The 22975-nt window shown below is 38.2% G+C and overlaps 6 protein-coding genes across 6 annotated transcripts; 2 read left to right on the top strand and 4 right to left on the bottom strand.

The window, feature by feature from the left end:
* Positions 1 to 717: 717 nt before the first annotated feature.
* On the bottom strand, positions 718 to 3163 carry LOC111436791 (proteasome subunit beta type-2-A). The gene is made up of 3 exons (XM_023074528.1): positions 2937 to 3163; positions 2725 to 2848; positions 718 to 1214 (listed from the first exon to the last, which is right to left on the bottom strand). The coding sequence occupies exons 1-3, from the start codon at positions 3092 to 3094 to the stop codon at positions 882 to 884; spliced, it is 615 nt and encodes a 204-aa protein (XP_022930296.1). The 5' UTR covers positions 3095 to 3163; the 3' UTR covers positions 718 to 881.
* A 353-nt stretch (positions 3164 to 3516) lies between these two features.
* LOC111436785 (CRC domain-containing protein TSO1-like) lies at positions 3517 to 7482 on the bottom strand. Its single transcript, XM_023074521.1, has 10 exons — positions 7304 to 7482; positions 7025 to 7149; positions 6705 to 6954; positions 6037 to 6410; positions 5855 to 5926; positions 5495 to 5675; positions 5322 to 5417; positions 5160 to 5226; positions 4306 to 4444; positions 3517 to 4238 (listed from the first exon to the last, which is right to left on the bottom strand). The coding sequence occupies exons 1-10, from the start codon at positions 7373 to 7375 to the stop codon at positions 3869 to 3871; spliced, it is 1746 nt and encodes a 581-aa protein (XP_022930289.1). The 5' UTR covers positions 7376 to 7482; the 3' UTR covers positions 3517 to 3868.
* A 2203-nt stretch (positions 7483 to 9685) lies between these two features.
* On the top strand, positions 9686 to 12990 carry LOC111436743 (homocysteine S-methyltransferase 3-like). The gene is made up of 8 exons (XM_023074456.1): positions 9686 to 9913; positions 10346 to 10402; positions 10498 to 10724; positions 10799 to 10928; positions 11033 to 11236; positions 11687 to 11758; positions 11960 to 12133; positions 12490 to 12990. Exons 1-7 carry the CDS (start codon positions 9758 to 9760, stop codon positions 12104 to 12106), a joined length of 993 nt encoding a protein of 330 aa, XP_022930224.1. The 5' UTR covers positions 9686 to 9757; the 3' UTR covers positions 12107 to 12133; positions 12490 to 12990.
* Positions 12991 to 13538: 548 nt separating this feature from the next.
* LOC111436943 (40S ribosomal protein S3a-like) lies at positions 13539 to 16509 on the bottom strand. The gene is made up of 7 exons (XM_023074743.1): positions 16406 to 16509; positions 16269 to 16316; positions 16010 to 16115; positions 15219 to 15356; positions 14873 to 15058; positions 14028 to 14228; positions 13539 to 13841 (listed from the first exon to the last, which is right to left on the bottom strand). The coding sequence occupies exons 1-7, from the start codon at positions 16414 to 16416 to the stop codon at positions 13749 to 13751; spliced, it is 783 nt and encodes a 260-aa protein (XP_022930511.1). The 5' UTR covers positions 16417 to 16509; the 3' UTR covers positions 13539 to 13748.
* A 435-nt stretch (positions 16510 to 16944) lies between these two features.
* On the top strand, positions 16945 to 20661 carry LOC111436945 (serine/threonine-protein phosphatase 5-like). The gene is made up of 8 exons (XM_023074746.1): positions 16945 to 17345; positions 18444 to 18537; positions 18623 to 18673; positions 18774 to 18947; positions 19105 to 19284; positions 19405 to 19524; positions 19712 to 19845; positions 20291 to 20661. Exons 1-8 carry the CDS (start codon positions 17179 to 17181, stop codon positions 20364 to 20366), a joined length of 996 nt encoding a protein of 331 aa, XP_022930514.1. The 5' UTR covers positions 16945 to 17178; the 3' UTR covers positions 20367 to 20661.
* On the bottom strand, positions 20637 to 22150 carry LOC111436944. The gene is made up of 3 exons (XM_023074744.1): positions 21627 to 22150; positions 21336 to 21542; positions 20637 to 21228 (listed from the first exon to the last, which is right to left on the bottom strand). Exons 1-3 carry the CDS (start codon positions 21996 to 21998, stop codon positions 20644 to 20646), a joined length of 1164 nt encoding a protein of 387 aa, XP_022930512.1. The 5' UTR covers positions 21999 to 22150; the 3' UTR covers positions 20637 to 20643.
* Between the last annotated feature and the right edge of the window lie 825 nt (positions 22151 to 22975).

Here is a 22975-nt window from a genome sequence, read left to right on the forward strand (position 1 = left end):
TAGCAGTCAAGTGAGTCTTATTTAATGCCCCAATTCCTAGCGTTCCCATATTTTCCCTTTTTTTTTTTTTCAATTTATTCATCATTAAATAAATAAGTAAACCCATTTCCTAGGGTATAATTTTATTAACTTTTTATTAAAATATCAAACGTCCACCCGTGCTAGTCAATATTGTCTTTTTTGAGCTTGAGCAATATTGTCCTTTTTGGGCTTGGGTTTTCCTTTTCGGCTTTCCTTAAGGTTTTTAAAAAGATTGTTTCGTTCCCCTCTCCAATCGAGGTGGGATCTCACAATCAACCCCCTTCGTAACCCAACGTCTTCGTTGGCCTGTTTTTCCTTCTCCAATCGATGTGGGATACCCCAATCACCTCCTTCAGGCCCAACATTCTTGTTGGCACATCGTCTCATGTCCACCCTCCTTAGAGGCTTATCCTCCTCGTTGGCACATCGTACGATGTCTACCTCTTATACCATTTGTAACAGTTCAAACACACCGCATATATTATTCTCTTTGGACTTTTTGCTAGGGAGAAGTTTCCTAACTCTTATAGAATTGTTTCGTTCTCTTCCACAACTAATGTGGGATCTCACACTAAATAATATTGTTCTCGAAACGTTTATATTCATAAGTTCGTTATTTTAGCATAATTTTTCACCTAATGGACACCTTTGGAAGTATGGACCGAAACATCCGTTTTGGAAGTACAATGACAAAAAATTTATGAGCCAAAATAGTAGTGATCCATTTAACTAAATTGAACCTTATCAACAAATAGAGGCAACTCAAATGGGCCCCTAACAAAGATCCATGAACCATGCCTCAGCAGGAAATAAGATTTGTATACAAAACAGAGAAAAAGACTGCAACAATGTCAAACTCCTCAGACTGGAAGTGCTCCAGTGTCTTTAATGGATTGACGCCATGCAACCTCCCTTGCCCCATCCTTGTCTACAATCTTGATCACAAAGTTTGGTGGAGCCACAACCAGCCTTGAACGTATCTCCACGATGCACTTATCCACCAACTCGATCGCCTCCTCCACTGACATGCCGCTATGGTAATGTCTGTCCATCATAGAGAGTGAAAAGTAGGATCCATAACCAAAAGCACCTTTCTCAACCTTGTGAAGTGTTGCAATGTAGTCGATGTAGTAAAGCGATGGGCCACTCTCCTTGTCATACCCAGCCAGTAGGATATTTACAGAGTATGGATTCTGAAAATAAAAGATTCTGTTAGTTCAGTAACAACCAATAGTTGCAGTTGCCTAACAAGAACAAAATAAACTCGGGAGGAAGGCAGAAAAGATGTAAGGATTGTATGAGATCCCATCGGTTGGGGAGGAGAACGAAACACCCTTTATAAGGATTGGAAACCTCTCTCTAGCATATGCGTTTTAAAGACCTTGAGGGAAAGCCCAAAAAGGAAACATATGTTAGCGGTGGGCCAGACACCGGGCGATGTGCCAGCAAGGAGGCTGTTCCCTGAAGGGGGTAGACACGAGACAGTGTGCCAATAAGGAGGCTGGGCCCCAGAGGGGGTGGATTTGGTGGGGGTCCCATATTGATTGAAGAAAAGAACGAAGGCTAGCAAGGACACTGGGCCCTGAAGAGGGGTGGATTGTGAGATCCCATATCGGTTGGGGAGGAGAACGAAACACCCTTTATAAGGGTGTGGAAACCTCTCCCTAGTAGAAGTGTTTTAAAAATTTTGAAGGAAAGCTCGAAAATCAGTAGGGCCAATTAAGAAGCATCATTGTGAGAAAGAGAGGTGCTTCAAAAGCTAATGGGTTTTAGTCATAGGTAATCAAATTAGAGTATCCAAGATGATCATATGGCATAGCAATGCATAAGAACATCATTTAGTCCACCTATCATCATCAAGTAGCCATGCCCGTAAGTACGAGAACAGCGCAGTCTATTCCTGACCTTCTAACAATTCTACCAAAGACTTCACCATCTGAACCACCTAGTCTATCTTACTATGGGGCAAAATCAATCGTCTTAATGGCAATGCAGAAACACGAAATTACTAAGAGTCTAGTCCAACCTATACACCGCCAAATCTTGCTACTCGTTACACTTGTACATTATGTATGTTATGAGAAATCAACAAGAACAGCTACCCACTAGCATGCATATCTAGACATCTTATTAGGAAAAAGGTAAGGATGCTAGAATTTTCTTTCTAACAAGAGTAAGAACCAACTCGTAACTGCTCAAACCCACCACTAACAGATGTTGTCTGCTTTGTCCTGCTATGTATCGCCGTCAATCTCACGATGTTTTAAAACCCGTCTGATAGGGAAAGGTTTCCACACCATTATAAGGAATACTTTGTTCCCTTCTCCAACCGAGGTGACATCTCACAATCATCCTCTTTGGGGGCCAGCGTCAACCTCACAGTTTTAAAACGCGTATGTTAAAGAAAGGTTTTCATACTCTTATAAGGAATGCTTCATTCCCTATTCCCTTCTCTAACCAACGCGGGATCCTGAATGTGAGACCAATCCCATGAATATGAATTCAATTTGATTATGAATTTGAAACTCTGAGCCACCCCAGAGACAATAAGACCAGAGCTATAGTATTGTGGTACCAGGACAACTAGATCCCATCCCATATAACCAAGATTTGATCGAAAGAAGATAAAAGTACAAATGGACCTCCAAATTCCCTAACAAAAACATTTCAAATCGTCAGAAAAACAAAGTAGTAATTATGTACCTTTCTCAAGGCGGTGGCGAGCTCGCCTCGGGTAAAATTAGCAGCAGCAGCAGTAGTCAAGGGGATCCCATTTCGGAACTGATACAACGAAACATTCTTCTGAATGTACTCAGTGAAATGAACCCTACAAAGACACAAGCGGAAACAAAAAAGGATAAGAACCCCAGATTTCTGAGAAAAAAAAAACGTAACTAAAAGCTCTGTAAATCGACCTGTCACCAGGCTCGCCGCTAGCGGCGACGAGCTTGTGAGAGTCGAGAACCATAATCTTGTCCTCGTCGGATTTATGAACCAAGATGCTGTGTACCGCCGAAGAATCGGCAGCAACAATGGCGAAACCATTACCCACTAACCCGAAAACACATTCCATAATCTTGTTCTTGAGAATCCTCCACTCCTCGATCCTTCCCTCTCTTCCGATCGTGTGCTCTAAACAAAGTGGCACCAACGGCGACTTGAGCAACCCGTTTAGAGCATGGGCCTCTAAGCCCAATTCACGTTTAGAGTATGTGGGCTACAACTTGCCTGTTACAAGCCATTCACAAAAACACGCAAATTCTCTAATCTTTTTAGTTTGATAATATTGGTCATTGGTCAAAGCTTACCATATATTTTATTAGAACATGTGATTATCCACCTAATCTTCCTTAAGATAATCTTGTTGTCTTTTTTTAGCGCATCCATTTAAAGTGCTTCATTATTCCTTTCTTTTCCTATATTTTCAAAACACTTCTCTTTTTCTTGTTGTTGGAGTTGAATAGAAGCATTAGATATGAGTTTGAAAACAGTAAATGGAATGTAGAAACATCACTGCCATAATAACAAGTTATTCAAGAGTAACCATACATAACATCTTTGCTTTCTTAGAGAAATAAGAGAACCTTAAGCCTAGTTTGACAAATCTTATGGTTACAAGTAGAATACATATAACCTAAACCAATGAATTATAAAATTGAATTGTGTCTAATAAGTATCAGGAAAGACTAAATGAACCCATTACATTAGTCCTAAACTTTATGATAAAATCAAGGGGAAATAGGTACCAATGTTTTGGCATCATAGGCAAGTCAAATTGATACCCAGATCGTCAGAGGTTGAGGTGTCAGTAACGGCTAAGAAGGAAGAGGATATGGCCTGGACTTCTTCACAGTTCACTGGTTCCATTCACTCTTGAGTTTAGATTCGTGAGAGAGGGGAAGGAGGGTATGGACTGCAGTATCAATTTCCGGCCAATTCGAGTCGATGGCAGTGGCCGGAAGTCGCCCTGTGGTGGAGGTAAAGTGATCCTCTTACTGTTGGGAGAAACACTCTTAACAACACCTGTGCTGGAAGAGCAACCATTACAGATGGTTTCTGACATCACATCTGCACTGGGGGTTTTTTCAAACCTGGTCTCTGTTTGAATGATGCCTTGCTTCTCGAGTTTGAATCGAACACTCAATCGATACGAGGATTCGTCGTCAATGAAAGATGGAAGTTTCCTCTTCAGTTGAAATGGCAGTGGAATCAATGATCTGAAAGGAACAGCATTTTTGTTAATGGTTACGAATTTTAATAAGATCAATAATAGATTGTCTTTACCTGCATCGTCCTAGTGGTGTCGAGGGAACAGCACTCTTTGGGTTCTGCTGGTCTTCATCTTTCTGTACTTCTGCAGTTTTTAGGCAATGTTCTCTTCCTTCTTCCTCTTGTTTAGTGTCAGTTTCTATTACAGCTGATTCTGGAAATCAAAGAGATTAGCATATATAAAGAAACAAAAATTCCAAGTAAGGACATTGTTCAATAAGAATTAACTACGTATTGGCTTTTTTTTAAGATCCAAATCGGTTGGAGAGGAGTTCAAAGCAATAAGAGTGTAGAAATTTCTCCCTAGTGAAAGCGTTCTAAAACTTTGAGGAGAAGCCTAGAAGGGAAAGTGCTGCTAGCGGTGGACTTGAGCTGTTGCAAAGGGTAGCATTCCTTATGAGGGTGTAAAAACCTCTCCCTGGTGGACGCGTTTTAAAACTTTGAGAGGAAGCCTAGAAGGGAAAGTCCAACGAAGACAATATCTGCTAGCGGTGGACTTGGGCTGTTACAAATGATATCAGAGCTAGACACCGGACGGTGTACTAGTGAGGATGCTGACCCCCAAGAAGGTGGATTGTGAGATCCCACATCGGTTGGAGATGGGGACGAATCATTCCTTATAAGGGTGTGGAAACCTATCCCTAGGATGTGTTTTAAAACTTCGAGGGGAAGCTCAAAAGGGAAAGCCCAAAGAGAACAATATCTACTAGCAGTGGGCTTAGGTGATAGGATGGCTTGAACCGAGTTAAGTTTATCAAGAAAGAACAAATACTTGGCTACATAATTAAGAAAAACTATTGTCTCTTCAAGAAAGGTTGTAAAAAATGCAGCGAATAGAACTAGATGATCAAAATCCATATCAAACTCACCATCTTTTCTTCCAAATGTGTTTTTACAACCTTCACATCTGCAGTTGATGGAACACCCAACACCGCCCTTGTTCAAGAACAAAAGCACCAAGATAATGTCAGATATGAAGTGCAACACACCAGGGAAGAACTTGACAAAGGGAAGGGATGCAATCAAATCACCTGATAGCATTCACAGTATTTTTTCAAGCAACTTGACTTCTTACAGTTGCATCCTCGTTTATGCCTCGCTGAAGCTGGAGTCTTGTTCGAATCATCCTACAATATAACTTATCAGGGTCAAACCACAAGCCAAGTGCAGATAAATTCCTTAACAAAGTGGCATAATATCTAACCCCAAGTTCAGAAAAAGAATCCGAGTTCATGATCACTTTAGGAGCAAACGCAAGCGGATTGCGAGACTCGATCTGTCTACGAGTCTCGAGAACCATGGCTTCATGTATCGGTTGGTTGAAGCACTCTTGACATGAACATGGATCAATGCAGTACACACCAGCAGCAAAGCATTCACAATAGCTGAAGAAAATTACTGATTTAGACTTAATATTACTCATTAGAAACTTAAACTAAACCATCATGGCAAGGCCTAATATTAGTAGAGTTTGCCTAATTTCAATGGATTGCAGCCCTTCAGGCATAGCAAACACAGATATCTCAGCATCAAGAATGGTATCAGCAATGACATTATTACTTACAGCTTCAAACACTTAGATTTCTTACAGTTACAACGTTTACACGCCCCAATTTCAGCATTTTCCATCAATGTCCTACAAATCCATTCACAAATCATCAGCTACAACGAACAAGAAAATCAACATCAATCCAAATACTTAGAACGAAGAACAATCTTCCCAGTAGACATTGAAATCGAACATACCCATTCTTTTTAGGGTTGATCAGATTGAGATTTTCCCCATTCAGATTCGCAGGTTCATGACAAGGGTTTTCAATTTCAGTAGCCGATGAAGCCATAAGAGGTTGATCTTGAATGGAATTAGGACTAGAAATAGATGCAGAGGAGCTGGGATGACTCAGATTCTCATGCTTCAAAGTCGCAGCAATAGCATTCAAGTGCAAACCGATTCCAGGCAAAGTGCATCGAAATGAAGAAGAAGAAGAAGAAGAAGAAGAAGAGCCGCGGATTGAACCATCGCCGCCCGCCGTCGCCGTCGCTGCCGTGTTGGGCGTTCCCGCCATTTCGAAATCTAGACATCGCCTCGGCATGTTCCCGCTCTGTAGGTTAAGGAGAGGCTACACAATCCCAAGTTGACAGCCACACTTTCCATTAGTACAGTCTTTTCTTCTAAATAATAATAATTATTATTATTACTATTAATTTTTTATTTTTGACTAAAATAAAATTTTAAAATTTTAAAACAAAATAATAAACACACAAAAACCAAGATTTCATCAAAACCCAACACCATTTTTAATGAGAAAAAACAAGAACAAGAACAAAACTTAGTTGTCTTTGTTTAAAATTCGACCATTTAGTCAACATAATCGAGATTCATTCATGTAACGCTTAAGAACCATGATGTTCACCTTGTTTCCAAACGAATCACAATTCTCATCTTCGGCTTCATCACTCCCCAACTCCAGAGCTTCTGAGCTAATCCCAACCTCACCGGCGTCGGGATTGACAGTCTCCGGCGGCTGCATTCCAGGAGTAGAACCGTCGTCGGCGGTAGGAATTTCCGGCACGAAAATCTCGAGTAACTGATCCATTATTATAACAGTTCCTTCATTTGAAGAAACTGGTGGGGAGGATCTTGATGGGTTGGGAAAATTCGGCCTGAAGAAATGGGGTTCCGTTTAGAAAAAACCCAGAAAAGTAAATTAAATGTAATTGTGAATGATTTTACCTTTTGGGGGAAGTGAAAACTGGAAGGGAAGGGAAGGAAATGGAGTTGAATGTTTGAGTAATGTGGATGGATTTCAGAGGCTTGATGGGTGAGAGGCTGTTAATGAAGTTGAAAACGGGGGAATCCTGCAGTAAATTAGAGAATTTCGTTAAATTAAAATGCAAAATTAACAAGTTCTTAACCAGATCTCGAAGCTTCACTCTGCAAAAACTCGAATTCGAGAAGAATGCTAGAGTTACAGTAAAGAAGCAGAGGAAGAACCCCGAAGAAGAAGGAAACCTCGAATTTGGGGAGAGGAGGAGGCGGCGGCGGATGGGTGGTGGTGGGTTTCTTCTTGGGAGTGGAGTCCATGGCGGAGCGGCGGGGGACGGTCAGAAAGTGGAGGGAGAAAGAAGGAGTGGGTTGGACATGGATGGATGAGAGAGGCAGAGGAGGAGGCGTTGAAGATGAAATTTGAAGAGAGCGGGAAAGTGAAAGAGAAGGCCTCCGCAGTATATAGGTAACTTTCTTCTTCTTTTTTACTTTTTCTTTTCTTTTAAAATAATACAACTTGTCTTTTTTCTACTCATTATATATTTTTTTTAACCATCGTCTTTCTTTTGGGTAAATATCGTTCTAAAATTGATCTAGATGCTAAGCTTTTCTGCAAGAAGGATATCACGTCGGAGAGTGAAACAAAGGAAATGTCTAATCTAACCTTATTGTTAGGTCATCTTATTTCGGTGCATCGTCGGATTCTTAAGGTATGTGCTAGATTAGGCGTGAGTTTATCTTTTTCAGGAATTAGATGATTGTTGGTGAAATGGCGTATAGGTCCCGATGAGATGATACAAAATAGAATGTTATGTTTCCCTCTCATGGGATTTCACAGTCACACTCGTTTCTCTCTCCAATCGATGTGGGATTTCAAAATCCACCCCCTTCGAGGTCTAACGTTCTCACTGACACTCGTTTCTCTCTTCAATCGATGTGGGATCTCACAATTCACCCCTTTAGGACACAACGTCCCTGCTTGCACAATGCCCGATGTTTGGCTCTTATATGTACTATTTGTAACATTTAAGCCCACCAGTAACAGATATTGTCCATTTTGCCCTGTTACGGTGAATATATCACCGTCAACTTCACAGTTTTTAAAACACGTCTATTAGGGAGAAGTTTCCACGCCGTTATAAATAATGTTACATTCTCCTCTCCAACTTGTGAGATCTTACAATCCACTCCCTTCGGGCCCAGCATCCTTGCTAACATTGCCGACACTCGATATTCTTTCCAGTCGACGTAAGATATCTTAGTCAATACGCGTGTCAAAGTCAAAGAGATTTTTTTTTTTGTTGTTTTAGATAGGTGGATTGGCGGGCAATAGATTTGAAAGCCAATTATGATATACTATATAAAAAAAATTGGTATGAAACGACGTGAAAGTAGACACGTGTAGGTTAGTCGTTCGTATGGTTTAAGGATAAGGGCACCTTAAACTCCACGGGCAGGCATCATGTGATCCACCATTTATTTATTTATTTATTTATTATTTTTATTATTTTGCTGTCCACTCCATTCATATTTACTCCCTCACGTGCTTTTTGTTAGGCCATTTTCAAGTGAATAATGGGCCCACTAAACTAACCCATTGGGCTTTATACAGCGATTATAGCCCAACTAAAGTTTACGGGCCGAGTTTCGTATTAACTTATAAATTCGGCCCATTTGGCCCATTTGCGACTATATTATACTAATTAATTTGATGTATCAACTCGTATACTATACTAAATGTTGACGTAGTATTCATAGTTTTTTAAATTAATGAATTAAATTATTAAAATTAAAAAAACTAAATTCTTACTTTTGTAAAAGTTTAATAATTAAAGAAAAATTCAGTTTAAAGTATTAGATAAGAGAATCCCACTTTTATTAGAAAATGGGTATGACACGTGTCAACACTCAATTGTCCACGACTAAATAAGACACGTGTCCATATGACAATACGTGAGTTTGCTTATGTAAGACTTGTTGGATTATTATTTAATTTTTTAGTTTTAAAATTCAAACTTATTTTCCTACCATTTATATACCACAACTTTCACCTCAATTCTAAAAATAAAAATAAAAATAAAAATAAAAATAAAAATAATTTAATAGAAACTATTTTATCAAACTTTATCTTCGGAAAATAATCTTAAAATTTTTAATTTAGACTTTAAAAAAATCTAAAATAATTAATACTCCAACTTAAAAAAAAGTTTTACAATTAATGTACAGATGAAAACGTCTATAGACACCTCATAAATTATTTCTTTTTTTAATGTTGTTTAATTTTTTAAACCGTTTGATTTATTATTAAGACATTGAAGTTTTTTAAAAAAATTAAGGACTTTCTAAAAAAGTTTGTAGGCTATTAATGGAATTTTGGAAATTAAAAAGTATTTTTAATTATTTTTTAAATTTTAATGGTATTTTTTTAGATAGTTTCCTTTTGACTTTTAGTTTTTTAATTTAAGGGTAATTTTAGAGATTTTTATTAATTTAATTCGGTAATAAATAACACAAAATAGGAAAAAAGAATTACTCAATAATAACAGGGGCATTTTGGTATTTTCATCTATGTACCTCCATGTATAAAACATTCAACAAACCGACCTCCAGTGCCATGTGTGTGCTGCAGTGCACAATCCGTTCTCACTTCTCTCTCGTCTATAATCAGATCAGAGAAATAACCCACAGATTTTGCCCGAAATGGGCAGTTTCATGGCCGATTTTCTCCAGCAGTGCGGCGGCTGCAGCGTCATTGACGGTGGCTTTGCGACCGAACTGGAGCGCCACGGCGCCGATCTCAACGATCCTCTCTGGAGCGCTACATGTCTCATCAGTTCTCCTCACCTCATCCGTCGTGTATTTTTATCTCTCTCTCGATAATATTTGGAATTAATTTCATAAGATTTTCAATGTATTATCGTTACAAGAAGATTCGAGTTTATAGCGTTTTCGAGAGTTTTTATCAAATGAAATAGTGAATTCTAATTAGATTGCCCATTTTACCGACTTCTGTGTCGTCTCTTAGTACCTGCTTCGAACAAGTTATTTATTTAATGATATAGAAATTTTAGAAAGAAAAATTAAAATTTATCAAGCTTTTAGATGTTTTTAAGAGTTCATAAAAAATAAAATTTTAAATTTGATTTCAAATTGAAGTGGTGTTAAGGACAACACGTTGTAAAGTTATTTTTGTTATTTATTATTTTGAATTATCTCAGAAGACTAATTTGCAATATGATATAGAAATGTTTCCTGGTTATCAACTGATTTACAGCTCAATAATGGCAGGTACATTTAGACTACCTTGATGCTGGGGCCAATATCATTTGCACAGCATCTTATCAGGTTCGTTTCTCCGCCCTGTTCTGTAGCTTCTAATTGTGTTTGGCTGATTTGATTCAACTAGTATCACTGTTACTCAAGGTCTAAAATCTATGCAGGCTACAGTTCAGGGTTTTGAGGCTAAAGGATTTTCTACGGCTGAGAGTGAAGATTTGGTAAGGAGAAGTGTTGAAATTGCACTTGAAGCACGTGATATCTATCTCCAACGGTGTACTAAAGATTCTTGGGATTTTCTTGGAAGTGGAGGGAGTTGGAGAAGGCCGATTCTGATAGCCGCCTCGATTGGCAGCTATGGGGCTTATTTGGCTGACGGATCTGAATACAAGTGAGCAAAATCGTAGCATACTGATTTAAGTTTGGACTTCAATGCTTATATGAATTGTTATATCCTTTTTACAGTGGGAATTATGGTGATTCAGTGACTCTAGAAACACTGAAAGATTTTCACAGAAGAAGAGTGCAAGTTTTGGCTAATGCAGGTGCTGACTTACTCGCGTTCGAGACGATTCCAAACAAGTTGGAAGCTCAGGTATGAATTTGCAGTTGGAAACTGGTTGTCGTTGTTCACATTTTGTAATCCATAGGCAAGGTTCCGATATTAACTCCTTTATGCTGCCTATGTGGAATTTTCAGGCATATGCTGAGCTTCTTGATGAAGAGGGCATTCAAATTCCTGCTTGGTTTGCTTTCAACTCCAAGGATGGAATCAATGTGGTTAGTGGGGATTCATTATCTGACTGTGCCTCCATTGCGGATGCTTCAAAGCAAGTTGTTGCTGTTGGAATCAACTGTACTCCTCCCAGATATATTCATGGGCTAATCTTGTCAATTCAGAAGGTAAATTTTGACAATATCCTTCTGTGACTTTAGAGCTTGAAAGAGTTCCATATTAGGAAACCTTAAAGTTGGTTTAACTTCAACATTCTCATCATCTAAAGGGTAAATTTTTAAAAAATAAGATCTGTCCACAAATGTCATCTAAGCCATTTGGTGATTGCGAATTATTTTGTGTTGAAATGAATTCAATGCAACCTCTCTTCATGGACAATGGCAAGATTTATCACTGAACATTTGGGCATCTGCCTCTAAACTATGCAATCTAGAAATGTATGTATAGTTGATCCTTTAATGACAAAGGCTTCTGCTAAGGCCCAATGATAAGATTAATGGACATAGGAGCTGATGGAACAAGATAGCAAGCAGCTTAGTAATGAAAAAGAGAGCATAGAAACCAGTCCTCAGATATGTGTTCGTAATCTAAGTGAATCTGGTAATCTACATTGGCAGGTCACTTGCAAACCTATATTGGTATATCCAAACAGTGGGGAGACTTATGATGGTGAGACCAAACAGTGGTCGGTGAGTTTTCTACTTTAATCTTGAGCGAGTTAATTTAAAGTCACGATTTCTTTCCTTCGCATCGATGTACAAGGAAGAGCAAACACACAGAGAAAAACCCAATTCCCCCCTTCCCTATCCCACTCTTTCTGTAGATTAGCCATTCTCTCTTTTGTACTGTCTCTCCTCTGAACAATTTCGTGGCTTCTTCTATTGATGCAGAAATCTGATGGAATGATAGAGGAAGACTTTGTCTCATATGTAAGAAAGTGGAAGGAAGCTGGAGCCTCTCTGTTTGGTGGGTGTTGCAGGACAACTCCAAACACAATCAGAGGCATAGCAAAAGCGCTTTCCCTTAACAGCGTTTGAGCTGTTTTTGTCAATTTACAAGCTTTGGTATGTATTTTTCTCAATATCAGTTGTTCTCTGAATCGTGGTGGTCGTGCTAGAGATAGAAACAGTCATAGATGATTATGCGATAGACATCCTTCCAAACGAGATAAGATTAGTTCTTGTAAATATTGAAGAAAGCGAGTTGCTCATAAGTATAAACCCATCCCCCTGCCTCCCCCTTATATTTATTGAGATTAATAATGATATCGTTGGAATACTTGATTCAGCTCGGGATATTTTATCGTGTTGAGTAATTATTTAATCTAAAGAGAAGGTTTGTTGTTAGGCATTACAAAATATCCTAAATACTCTAGATTCTCAAATGCTAAATATATATATTTTTTTCCTTTCTTTCACAGACTTTGATCTTACAGCGTTTTCAAGATGCAATAATTTTGAAACTGATAGTGATGGATGGTTCCATTGCAAACCACCAAATACAAAACTCGGGTGCCTTCCCAAAACTAGAAAGGGAAGAAGCTTGAAGACAAAAGCAAGAACACAATTCCTGGTGTGGAGCGGATATGAAGATATATACCAATCTTGTACTGCTCCTACACTGACTGTCTCACTAAAGCTCTAGGATTTGGGTTTAGATTCTCTAAGAGGGAAAAATAAGAGCTAATGTTGTCGGGTTCTGTAACAAATATCATTTGATGGCTATCTCTGGTTGTCTTTTTGGTGGAGCCAACAGGTTTGCATCTGTGTTGGAATCCTCTGTTTTTACCTTGTACTGTATCAAAGAGTAAGTTATGGATTCCATGCCTTATTTGGAACAACTAGCCTTTTTCTGGATTCTATGCCTCATTTGGAACAACAAGACTTTTTCAATGAACAAAGTTTGGAAACCGTATTTTTTTCGTTCATGACATGTCATAAAGGTTTGATATATATCCTGCTCTTTTTGGTTGAGTGTGGTGTAAATTAATATTGATTGATTAAACAAACTTATGTAAATATAAACACTTGGCTTCAATCGAACGATCCAGCAGGTAGATTTCCTACGTTGTTTATAAAACGAATACGAAGCAGTTGATCGGAAAAATGTCTATAAAACGAATTCTCTGTTTTCTTCCCCATTTTCTGTCTCTCTTTCTGCATTCCTTGCTGTCAGCTTCTTTCTCTTTCCTTTCCTCCCGATTCAGAGCCTGGATCGTTGCTTCTTATGCTTCCAACTTTGTTAACAAATCAACCATGAAGTAGATTGGACATTGCTGGGCATCAACCATGAAGCAGATTGGACATTGCTGGGCAGAGATGGATTATGAGCCAGAAAAATCAACTTAATCTGATTCCACAAGAGATGATCAAGATTTAGTCACCCATCATTCGTGAGTGAGAAAATACTCGATGAGGCTCGAGTTTCACTATAAATAATACCATTTGATAACGACAAAGTACTAAATGGTGGCAACTCGATCAAATGCAAGCTATTCGAACATATTCAAATGGTTCCAAGGAATAATACTTAACTTAAAAGCAGCAAGTATTTTTCATAGTCAAAATCGCTGATTATCTCTGATTTCTCAACTTAGCAGAAAGCATAATACAACTATAACTAAAACAAAAAGTCACAGTTCATTCGTAAATATGAGAAAGTTGATTCAAGAATCCATTTTCAAGCCCCAACAACTTCGGTGGCCTCCTCGACAACTTCATCGGCAGGCCTATCTACCTTCACGCCAACATCTTCTGAATAATCGCCATGAACCTAGACATAGTAAAAGAAAGGATTGGTCATAATGATAAAAACTATTGCAACAAGTTTCACGACCTCAAGTGACACTTGAGCACTAATTTGAAAAGGCTGACGAGCAGACTTGATCATGAATCTTTCAATTGAGTGAAAATGGAAGGGAAACCAGCAGGTTTAATGAGCAGGCAAACAGCTATATACCTCCATCAACTTTCCAAGATCAAACTTGGGAGCTTTCAAGATCTTGACCTTCCGAATGAAAACATTTTGTAGAGGGTATATGCTAGATGTTGCCTTCTCGATTCCTTTTCCAATTGATTCAGGAATAAACTTACGAACCAACTCTTTCAGATCACAGGACGTTGCCTGGTTTACCATGATCTCCCTCATCTTTCGGCGAATCTGCAATAAAAAACTATAGTTAACAAACAGTAACAGATCTGTCTGGTTGATCATGAAGATCTCGTTCCCATGTCCTTAAAAACCAGGCTCAATGCACAAGCATATTTTCATTCCAAGTGAGAAAACAGAAACATAGCAAAAGTTACATAGAGAAAAGTTCAACTCAAGTGATGTGGAACAACTCTTAGTTTATACTGTGTAACTAAATGTTTGAATACAAGAGAGTAGTGTAAAATAATAGAAAATCAAGTACTTGTTGTAATGGGAATAAGAAAATCACTAGATCCAAGTACCAAACGACAGGTAGAACAAAACATAGTAATAGACTATCATCACAGTAAAGATTAACAAAAACCATTCTTAGTAGATGATTTTATTGTAACTAAGTTATTAAAGAAAACAGTCTTTGAGAATCTGGAAAGAATATTATCAATGACAATGAACAAGTCTCAGCCACATATAATGCACATAGAACAAGTAATGCTTCCATACATGCCCTTGTTTAAGAAAATAGTTATCCACAACGCATTTTTTCATCCATAATTTTAAACTCAATATCATTTTCCACAGTAAACTAATCATAGAAATTTCAGACATCAGTAAAACTTTCTTAAGACATTAGATAACATGTAGTCAGTAGTCACCTGTCTAATCTGACTGGATTGTGCATAACAGGTCCTTTTGACCTGGTTTGGGCGTCTCTTGGTAAATCCAATGCAGAACATCCTCAGAGTATAGCTGTCTGTGGTCTTAACATCCACATGAGCTTCAATCAACGTATGCCACTTCCTCACCAATGACCTCAATTTATCAGTAGTAAAATTCATTCCCTGTTTAACAATGGAGTTTTATGAGTTCTAAAAATTCATAAGGGCTGCTTGAAATGGAAAAAAAAAAAAACCATTATTGAAGAAAACTAAAAAATTAGTACCATTTAAACACTTTCATATCCATTCCAAAAATAAATAATAATAAAAAAAACAATCGTACCCAGAAATTAGTCAGAACGTTCCTTCCTTGAACATCTTCGGCTCTCAATCTAATCTTTCGGTAGGCGTGCTCCTCGTCATCCTGAAGGTCAGCCAAGGATACCTCAAACACACGGTGTTTAAGTCCCTCAGAGGCAATCTGTTGGAATAAGAATTATAAGTATTTAAAAATATACAAACGAGAAGAAAATGCACAAAGCTGAAAGACAAATAATTGCTACAGCAATCTACAAGTACTATTATACATCCAGAATCTAACATTCTAGAAGCTAAACATCAATACCAAAAGTGCAAACATATTTCACTAAAATTTATACTTTAGAATAATAAATGCATCTCCTAATCTACAAATGAGTGACTTCAACTACCACTACATGACCAGAAATTTCTGGTCTTGCACAAAAACCACAATTATATACCTAAAGAGCTTTGAGAGTTAACACAGTAAATGTAATTTCAATATTACTCAAGATTCCATACCAAATAACAGCTGAATAAATTAATTCCATTTTCGCAATCAACGCAGTTGAGCAAGAAAAAACTGTTTGGTTAGAATATTAGGCAAACACTTGAAGTATGTAAATTTATATTTTCTTCAGTATACTCTACATTACGGGGCCTACTCCTTTTAAGTGCCTGTAGTGTCGGGCTACTTTCTATACCAGAAATTACAGTAACCTCTCCATAATAAGAAAAATGCTTCCACGCAACGAAAGCAAACTAGGGCAAACGTAGATGGAGAAAACTTAATAAAGTATGAATGAAGGAGAGCGATTAAAGTGCCGAATCTACCTTGGTACCCTGAGTGCGAGTAACGAGTGTCTTCCCAACGTTCTTGACATTGAACACAGAAGGTGCCTTGATATCGTACCAATCCTTCTTGGCAAATGGGTCGACACTAAAGGATCCCCGGAGGAATGAAACCAAATTAATATATACAACGATTGAGCACTAATAACCATTACAGACTAATTGAAAAACTAAAACTTGACAACATTAGACACCTAGATCTGATATGAGAAAATTCAAAGGAAAGAGACAAAACACTCACGTCTTCTTCTTGCCTCCCTTCTTTCCTTTCGAAATCCTCTTGTTCTTTCTGCAAAATATAAGAAGAAAAACAGTAGCATCAGTGAAAAGAGTACAAACGGAAAGGAGGTGACAAAAGAAATGGAGACGAAGAGTTACCCGACAGCCATGGTTAGACCAGTTGGGAAGCTCAGAGCAGCTCCAGAGGAAGAAAAACTATCGAGAGAGATACGGCTGCGCCAAAAACCCTAATTTCATCTCTTTAAATAGGTCCTCGGCTCGTTTTCTTTTTTTTTTTTTTTTTTTTATTTTCTACAAAATTCGTTAAATTTCGCAAAAATCAGAGTAGCAATGGTGAACTATTTATTGTTTTATTTCTTTTTTTTTTTTAAATAAATATATATTTATTAAAAAAAATTAAATTGCTCATTTTTTATTTATATTTGATGTAAAATAGTAATTTAAACACTTGAAAAAATAGATAGGAGTATTGATAAAAATATTAAATTAATAATTCTATCAATTTATATTTTATATTTTTTATATTTTTAGTTATATTATGTAAACTTATAATTATTTAATCAATAATAAATAATTTTAAATAATTGAGAATTATTGAATATATTATTTATATTTTATCGATATAAATTAACTTTAAAAAATTAATATAATTATTAATTTTTGGGCAAACATTTAAAGGTAATTTGTAACAAAATAAAAAATTTCCCCCTGTCCCTCTCGTTCTCCTTAGTTAGCTTCTGCGCTTCCAGCAATTCACAAAAATACGCTTAAAAGTTCGGATTTTGAAGAAGGGAAGCGGCGCTCCGCCGATTCTACCCTTCCTCCGGCACCGGATTGACCGCTCTTTCTTTCTCTGTAGTTTCTATCTGCCCCACCAGTTTCACTGCACATAAATCAACTAGGGAGTATCAATGGCGGAAGCAGAGACAGGATCAGCTACAGGCAGCAGTGGCGGAAGAGCGGAGGCGTCGCTGAAGGACAAGGGCAATGAGTTTTTCAAAGCAGGAAACTATCTCAAAGCGGCTGCACTTTACACTCAGGCTATCAAGCTAGACCCTTCGAATCATGCTCTTTATAGGTATATTACTCTTTCCCTTTTCTTTTGCTTGATACTGTTTTCGTAATTATTAAGAATGTTACTCTCGTGTGTTCTTTGCACTATTTGATTGATTGTGAATACAATGTTTCTCCTGATCTGGATGTTACCTTAGTCGAGAGCTCAATTATTGACTCCCGGTAGCTCATCAACACTGATTAGGTTATAGAATATCACCATGGCCTAGTGGTCAATAAAGGCTAATGTAAGTAGTACAAGTGATATGAACCAACGCGGCATCTCAATCATGCAATATTAATATCAATCAAGATTCATTCAAGTAGAGCTTCATTTATTCATAAATTAGTATTTGGATATTCGTGAATGTATTTTGAGACTTTTATTTATTTAAAGTTACATTTATAGTGGTTAATTATTGTCATAAAGTATGAAAGTTACGACTCTTTGAATGCCTCATGGAAGGTTAAAGGTTTTCATTTTGAGGCTATATAAAGTCATGTTATCATTGTAAGGGAAACTTGGAAAATGTAGTCAAAGGAGCCGGCTAAGTTTCTTTGCGATTCTATGTAGTTTAGGTTGCATGTAGAATTATTCGAGCTCGACATGATCAATCTTGCTTGTGGAGTGATTCGAATATCAAACAAGTGTTCTTGCCTTGAGATATTTGATCAACAAGGTAATCCGAATCTTACTTCCCTTGTAGTGATTATGTGCAAGTTGGCTTGGTCAGCCGTGGATATAAAAGAAAAACGAGATTAGGCTATTGAATTTACGACAGTCTAGTCTGTAAGAAGAAGAAAGTTGCATACTCATGCATAGTATTTGAGAAACATAGGCCAACATCCACTTTTCAGTCAGCTGCAAAACCCTTTTCTGAATTGGAGGAATTATAAGGAACTCATGCCCACTTGCAATCAAACTGGAATTACAAAGAAAATGGAAAAACTGAAGTTTCCTTAATTTGTTGTGGTGAATTACACTTGTCCATTTGCCTAATTTTGATCATTGGCTGGCAGCACACGAGACGACGAGACAATGGATAGTTTTACAATATTTGTGCTTCGTTACCATATGCTTGTACAAAGTATAAGTTGAGCTGATGTATTTTCGGTTTTCCAGCAATCGTGCTGCTGCCTTTCTGCATCTAGTTAAGCTTAACAAAGCACTTGCCGACGCTGAGATGACAATTTCATTGAACCCACAATGGGAAAAGGTAACAAATTCCATTCCATGTATTGTTTGAGCCAGATCCTTTTCAGTTCCGTTCATTCAGTCTCTGCAGTTTTGATATGCCACAGGGATATTTCAGAAAGGGATGCGTTTTGGAAGCCATGGAAAAATATGACGATGTATGTTGAATGCTTCCTTGCAACGTTCGTGTCAATGACGTACATAATATTTACTAACTATGGCTGAATTCATCTGATAGTTCAAACGTTCTTGTTGTAGGCATTGTCTGCATTTCAAGCCGCCTTACAGTACAATCCACAAAGTGCAGAAGTCTCAAGAAAGATCAAAAGGGTTTCACAGTTAGTGAAAGATAAAATGAGAGCCCAAGAAGTGGAGAACAAGAGATCAAATATAGATATGAAGAAGCACTTGGATAAGCTGAAATCTGAACTGGTGAGTTGCATTCATCCAACCGAGGCTTATTTTCACAGCATATACTGTAATAGGTTATGAAAATAGCAACTTTCCACGTTTCGATTCTCTAGAGATGAATTTACTCTTGAATTAGCCCTCCCGACGTGTACGGATAACCATCGATTTCTATTTGCAGTCTGACAAATATGGCTCGGAAGAAGGCTGCAAAGACATATTTTCTTTTCTTGTTGAAACAATGGAGGCTGCTGTGAGATCATGGCATGAAACTTCCAATGTGGATGCTAAAGTGTACTATTTACTCGATAAGGAAAAGACGGATACCGAAAAATATGCTCCAATTGTTAACATTGATAAGGTGTTCGCTGTCTCCCGTTATTCTCAAAACTCAAATATTGAGTCTGAACTGTTTATTTGGTTCCTAAAAGAAACGGTGTAACCATTATATACCAACTATTCCTGTTTTTGTGCAATGCAGGCATTTGCATCGCCTCACACGCATGGTGATTGTTTTCAATTCTTAAGGAAATATGCCGAGGATTCAGTCGCCCGAGCAGCATGCTTAGTTGCTCCCAAAAGCTTGATATCTTACCCACAGGTGAAGTTTAATGTCTTTGTTTCTACATAGCAAAGATATAATATATCCATAAAACTCCATTTTTACATCTATCTTCATCTCCTCTAACTCCCTCTGTTCATAAACAACTTTTTTGTCACTATTCTAATAGTATTCCTAGGAACCTTTAGTTGTGCAAAAATTCTCAAAAAATAAATATTGTTTGCAGGTCTGGAAAGGACAAGGTTCAAGAAAATGGAAGCATGGACAGCATGATGGTTTCTTTGTTCAGCTTGAAACTCCTTCCCTAAGAAAGCTATGGTTTGTTCCTAGTTCCAATGAACTGGGACGACCATTGTGCCGGTCTCTTTCTCTCTCTCTCTCTCTGCTGCTACACTTGGTGTTTTTCATGCATATAAATTGCACTTGTTCTATGCAAAACTGCCATCAAGGAACACAATCATCTTAAACGTTTCTTTCGCCTCAATTCTACGTCTGGGTTGCATAATTTTATTTGACATGGAAGGTTTCCCCCATTTTCGTGTGTTTTTCATGTGGTTTTTTAACCTCAGTTCGATTGCTACCTGTTGTTTTCTTTACCATAAAGCAATTGCAAGATGATCTCCATGGACAAGAATCAAGCTCTGTACAAAACTATGGTTTATGCGAACGATTTATCTATCATCCTTTGTTAATTAACTACTTTTATGGTTTGTTGGATTTTTCTCATCTATAGACTATAATATCAACGTTTTAGTAACTTTGAGATCGGTATCCATGGTCACAGCATTCATGTCTTATTTTTCAGGGATCCTGAGGTTCTGGATATCGGTGCACATGAACTAATACCGCGCATATTTAAAGAAAAGCTGTCGAGCACTTAGAGTCAATGGAGCCAGACTTGGGTTCGAACTCTCAATGTTATCATCGTCTTTTCTGAAGAGCGCATTGCCAACAAAGGTTCTTAGAAGGCCTTTTCGCGAATGTTTGTAAGCGTTTCACATTCATACCATGCCCACACAGATAGAACTGTAGGAAGTTTGAAAACTGAGAGCTGCTTTTGTTTTTTCAAACAATAGACATTCTATGTTGTACGATTGTTGATTGCTGTTTTGTTATGTAGCGTTGCTAAACATGGAACAGAGTTCTTATCAATATTCTTCATTTCCTGTCCTTGAATTCTAAACATGGAACCACTGTACAGAGTGGTTCCTGACAGTGGCAGTCAGGAACTTTTCTTACTTCACATGCAACAAGAGATCTGTAGTTGGTATTTGTGAGCACTGTACATGTGGAACCACATTCACTATTATTGACTGAACTTGCAGACTTGGCAAGCTTCATTGTCCATGGATACTGGAAGTCTTGGGGTGCACAGCCCATATGAGAAGACGATCGCTCAGTTGGTGCCCACCTTCTGCTTGATTGTCTCTCAAATGATTCTGGCCTCGTCTTTGGCGCACTCTGTGACCGTACTTTGGCTCTTGAAGATTGTGTATTGGCCATGTAACTTGGGAACATTGGATACTCAAAAGACAGAGACTGCATACAATTTGTTGTGGAATCTTGTGGGTCCTCGAAATGACGACTGCAACCTTGTGGGTCGATGTCGGTTCGAGTAGATGGTACTAGTGAGACAAGGTGTGCTTGATGTGTGAACCTACGTTCATGTCTTGTCCTGTTCTTTGAGCCTCGTATACTCTCTCCATGATCCATCTCCACAATCTTAATCTTTTCCTCTGCAACCTTCATTCACAATATTGAAATGGGTTTGTTGAAGTTCCTACTTTACTGATGTTTCAAGCAACGTTCAAGTTAAGCTGCAAGTTTAGGCAAAAGAATGATATACTTACATGATCAGTACAACCAAAGTGATCTTTGTTAACCGAAGGGTTTTTCCCTTCGATCATCCTGATCCGTTCGGCACGAGCTCGAGCCTGAGCCATGATCAATGCTTGCATACACCTGAGAGTAGCTTTGGCCTGTTTTCTAACAAGGTGACCTCTAGCTAGTGCCTGCAGCTTCACCAATCCTCGCAATGCCCTGAGTGCTTTTATTGCCTACAGCATCACCAGGAGATTGGTAAATGGTAACCATCTGCATATCCAAAAGGAAATAACTACAAAAGTTTCATGTTATGGTACCAAATAAGACCGGAAGACTGACTGAATCTTGATGGCAGCAGCCACAGCAGCATCAGCTGCCGCAGCCTTTGCCACTACAATGGCCAAGCCTTGCCTTTGTTCTTCATAATCCATATCCATTGCAGCCTGTGCAGCTGCAGCAACAGGCATTGTTGTGGCAACCATCTCAAGAGGGTATGAGTCTCTCGACACCGCCGCTGTGGCCCTTCGAAAACTCCATCTTTTTTTCTCTTTAGGATTGTGTCGAATCGGTATCAGGGTGGCTGGACACTCGGAAGTAGACGTAAAATTCTGATTACTCGAGCGTTTTTCCTTCTCTTTGTCTTTCTTCCCTGTCAGAAAGCTCCTCAGCCATTTGCTTGTCTTTCCCATCGCCTCCTCCCTCGAGTAATCTCTAGAATCATAGAAGAAAGCAAATAGAAACCACTTATAAATCTCTCTTGAAATGAAGAGCAGCTTCTAGTTTACTCCTTGATAACAAGAAAAACTCTTGCTTTCATGTCTTCTTATCTTTTCAACTTCCATTTTTACAGCGAGATGGCATGGATTTGGTGTAAACTTGAGGGGAAAGAAACAGAAAGGAAGCTCCACAGACAAGCCATCGGTAAAGTCCTTCTAGCAGCTGTTGCAGAGTTAATTGTACTGTGGCCTTGTTAAGTGTACAATTGACCACGTGAAAAAGGGCTAAAACTAAAAGCAAAAAAGCTTAACTTGAGTGTCAAACTTGAATCTTAAGCAACTGAGAGTTGTCTTTTTGGATCCAATTTGGGAAGTTGCGTTTCTACTTAGAATCTCGATCCACGTTGCACCAAATTGTAATGTAGGCATATGAACCTCTAGTTCGTACAAAGTGTCTTAACTAGTTGAGCTACGTTTAAATTGATTGATCATGTTAATTCAAGAATGAACTCAAACTATTTTTCCCGTCCCATACAAAACATTAAAAAAGAGAGGAGTTTGTAGGGACCGTTTAGGGTGTACCTAAAGGAATAGAAGCATGTGCACCTCAGGCTTTTTGTTGGGTGCTATAGATCCCAGAAGAAAAGAACATTAAAATACAAAGACCTCTCAAGAAGCAATCTTGAGGGGAAAGAGAGTGAGGGAGTCAAAAGAGTTTGGTAGAAAATGGAACCCGAGTATAAGTTTAAACGTCATCGCTGCATTTGTTATCTTCTCTCGATCGACGTGGGACTCTCTAATCCACTCTTTTTGGGACTTGGCATCTTTGCTGGCACACCACCTCGTGTCCACCCCCCTTCAAAGCTTAGCCTATTCGCTGGCACATCGCTCGGTGTTTGATTCTGATACTATTCGTAACAGTCCAAGTCCACCGCTATCAGATATTGTCC

The sequence above is a fragment of the Cucurbita moschata genome, unplaced genomic scaffold, assembly GCF_002738365.1.
Source record: "Cucurbita moschata cultivar Rifu unplaced genomic scaffold, Cmos_1.0 Cmo_Scf00060, whole genome shotgun sequence".
Taxonomy (NCBI): domain Eukaryota; kingdom Viridiplantae; phylum Streptophyta; class Magnoliopsida; order Cucurbitales; family Cucurbitaceae; genus Cucurbita; species Cucurbita moschata.

What these genes read in the sequence shown, in the direction of transcription:
- LOC111436945 (XM_023074746.1), top strand. Translation starts at nt 17,179, where the DNA reads ATGGCGGAAGCAGAGACAGGATCAGCTACAGGCAGCAGTGGCGGAAGA. An exon ending in CCATGGAAAAATATGACGAT is followed by an intron (nt 18,674 to 18,773) that starts GTATGTTGAATG and finishes TTCTTGTTGTAG; the next exon opens with GCATTGTCTGCATTTCAAGC. An exon ending in GCTTGATATCTTACCCACAG is followed by an intron (nt 19,525 to 19,711) that starts GTGAAGTTTAAT and finishes TATTGTTTGCAG; the next exon opens with GTCTGGAAAGGACAAGGTTC.
- LOC111436944 (XM_023074744.1), bottom strand. Translation starts at nt 21,998, where the DNA reads ATGGGAAAGACAAGCAAATGGCTGAGGAGCTTTCTGACAGGGAAGAAA. An exon ending in CAGTCTTCCGGTCTTATTTG is followed by an intron (nt 21,543 to 21,626) that starts GTACCATAACAT and finishes GTGATGCTGTAG; the next exon opens with GCAATAAAAGCACTCAGGGC. An exon ending in ACTTTGGTTGTACTGATCAT is followed by an intron (nt 21,229 to 21,335) that starts GTAAGTATATCA and finishes TTGTGAATGAAG; the next exon opens with GTTGCAGAGGAAAAGATTAA.
- LOC111436943 (XM_023074743.1), bottom strand. An exon ending in AAGGGAGGCAAGAAGAAGAC is followed by an intron (nt 16,116 to 16,268) that starts GTGAGTGTTTTG and finishes GGGATCCTTTAG; the next exon opens with TGTCGACCCATTTGCCAAGA. An exon ending in AATCCAGTCAGATTAGACAG is followed by an intron (nt 14,229 to 14,872) that starts GTGACTACTGAC and finishes TTTTTATTGCAG; the next exon opens with ATTCGCCGAAAGATGAGGGA.
- LOC111436785 (XM_023074521.1), bottom strand. Translation starts at nt 7,375, where the DNA reads ATGGACTCCACTCCCAAGAAGAAACCCACCACCACCCATCCGCCGCCG. An exon ending in CTCCTCTCCCCAAATTCGAG is followed by an intron (nt 7,150 to 7,303) that starts GTTTCCTTCTTC and finishes AATTTACTGCAG; the next exon opens with GATTCCCCCGTTTTCAACTT. An exon ending in AATACTGTGAATGCTATCAG is followed by an intron (nt 5,227 to 5,321) that starts GTGATTTGATTG and finishes TTCTTGAACAAG; the next exon opens with GGCGGTGTTGGGTGTTCCAT.
- LOC111436791 (XM_023074528.1), bottom strand. Translation starts at nt 3,094, where the DNA reads ATGGAATGTGTTTTCGGGTTAGTGGGTAATGGTTTCGCCATTGTTGCT. An exon ending in AGCGGCGAGCCTGGTGACAG is followed by an intron (nt 2,849 to 2,936) that starts GTCGATTTACAG and finishes GTGTCTTTGTAG; the next exon opens with GGTTCATTTCACTGAGTACA. An exon ending in TCGCCACCGCCTTGAGAAAG is followed by an intron (nt 1,215 to 2,724) that starts GTACATAATTAC and finishes TTTTATTTTCAG; the next exon opens with AATCCATACTCTGTAAATAT.
- LOC111436743 (XM_023074456.1), top strand. Translation starts at nt 9,758, where the DNA reads ATGGGCAGTTTCATGGCCGATTTTCTCCAGCAGTGCGGCGGCTGCAGC. An exon ending in TTTGCACAGCATCTTATCAG is followed by an intron (nt 10,403 to 10,497) that starts GTTCGTTTCTCC and finishes AAATCTATGCAG; the next exon opens with GCTACAGTTCAGGGTTTTGA. An exon ending in CAAACAAGTTGGAAGCTCAG is followed by an intron (nt 10,929 to 11,032) that starts GTATGAATTTGC and finishes TGGAATTTTCAG; the next exon opens with GCATATGCTGAGCTTCTTGA.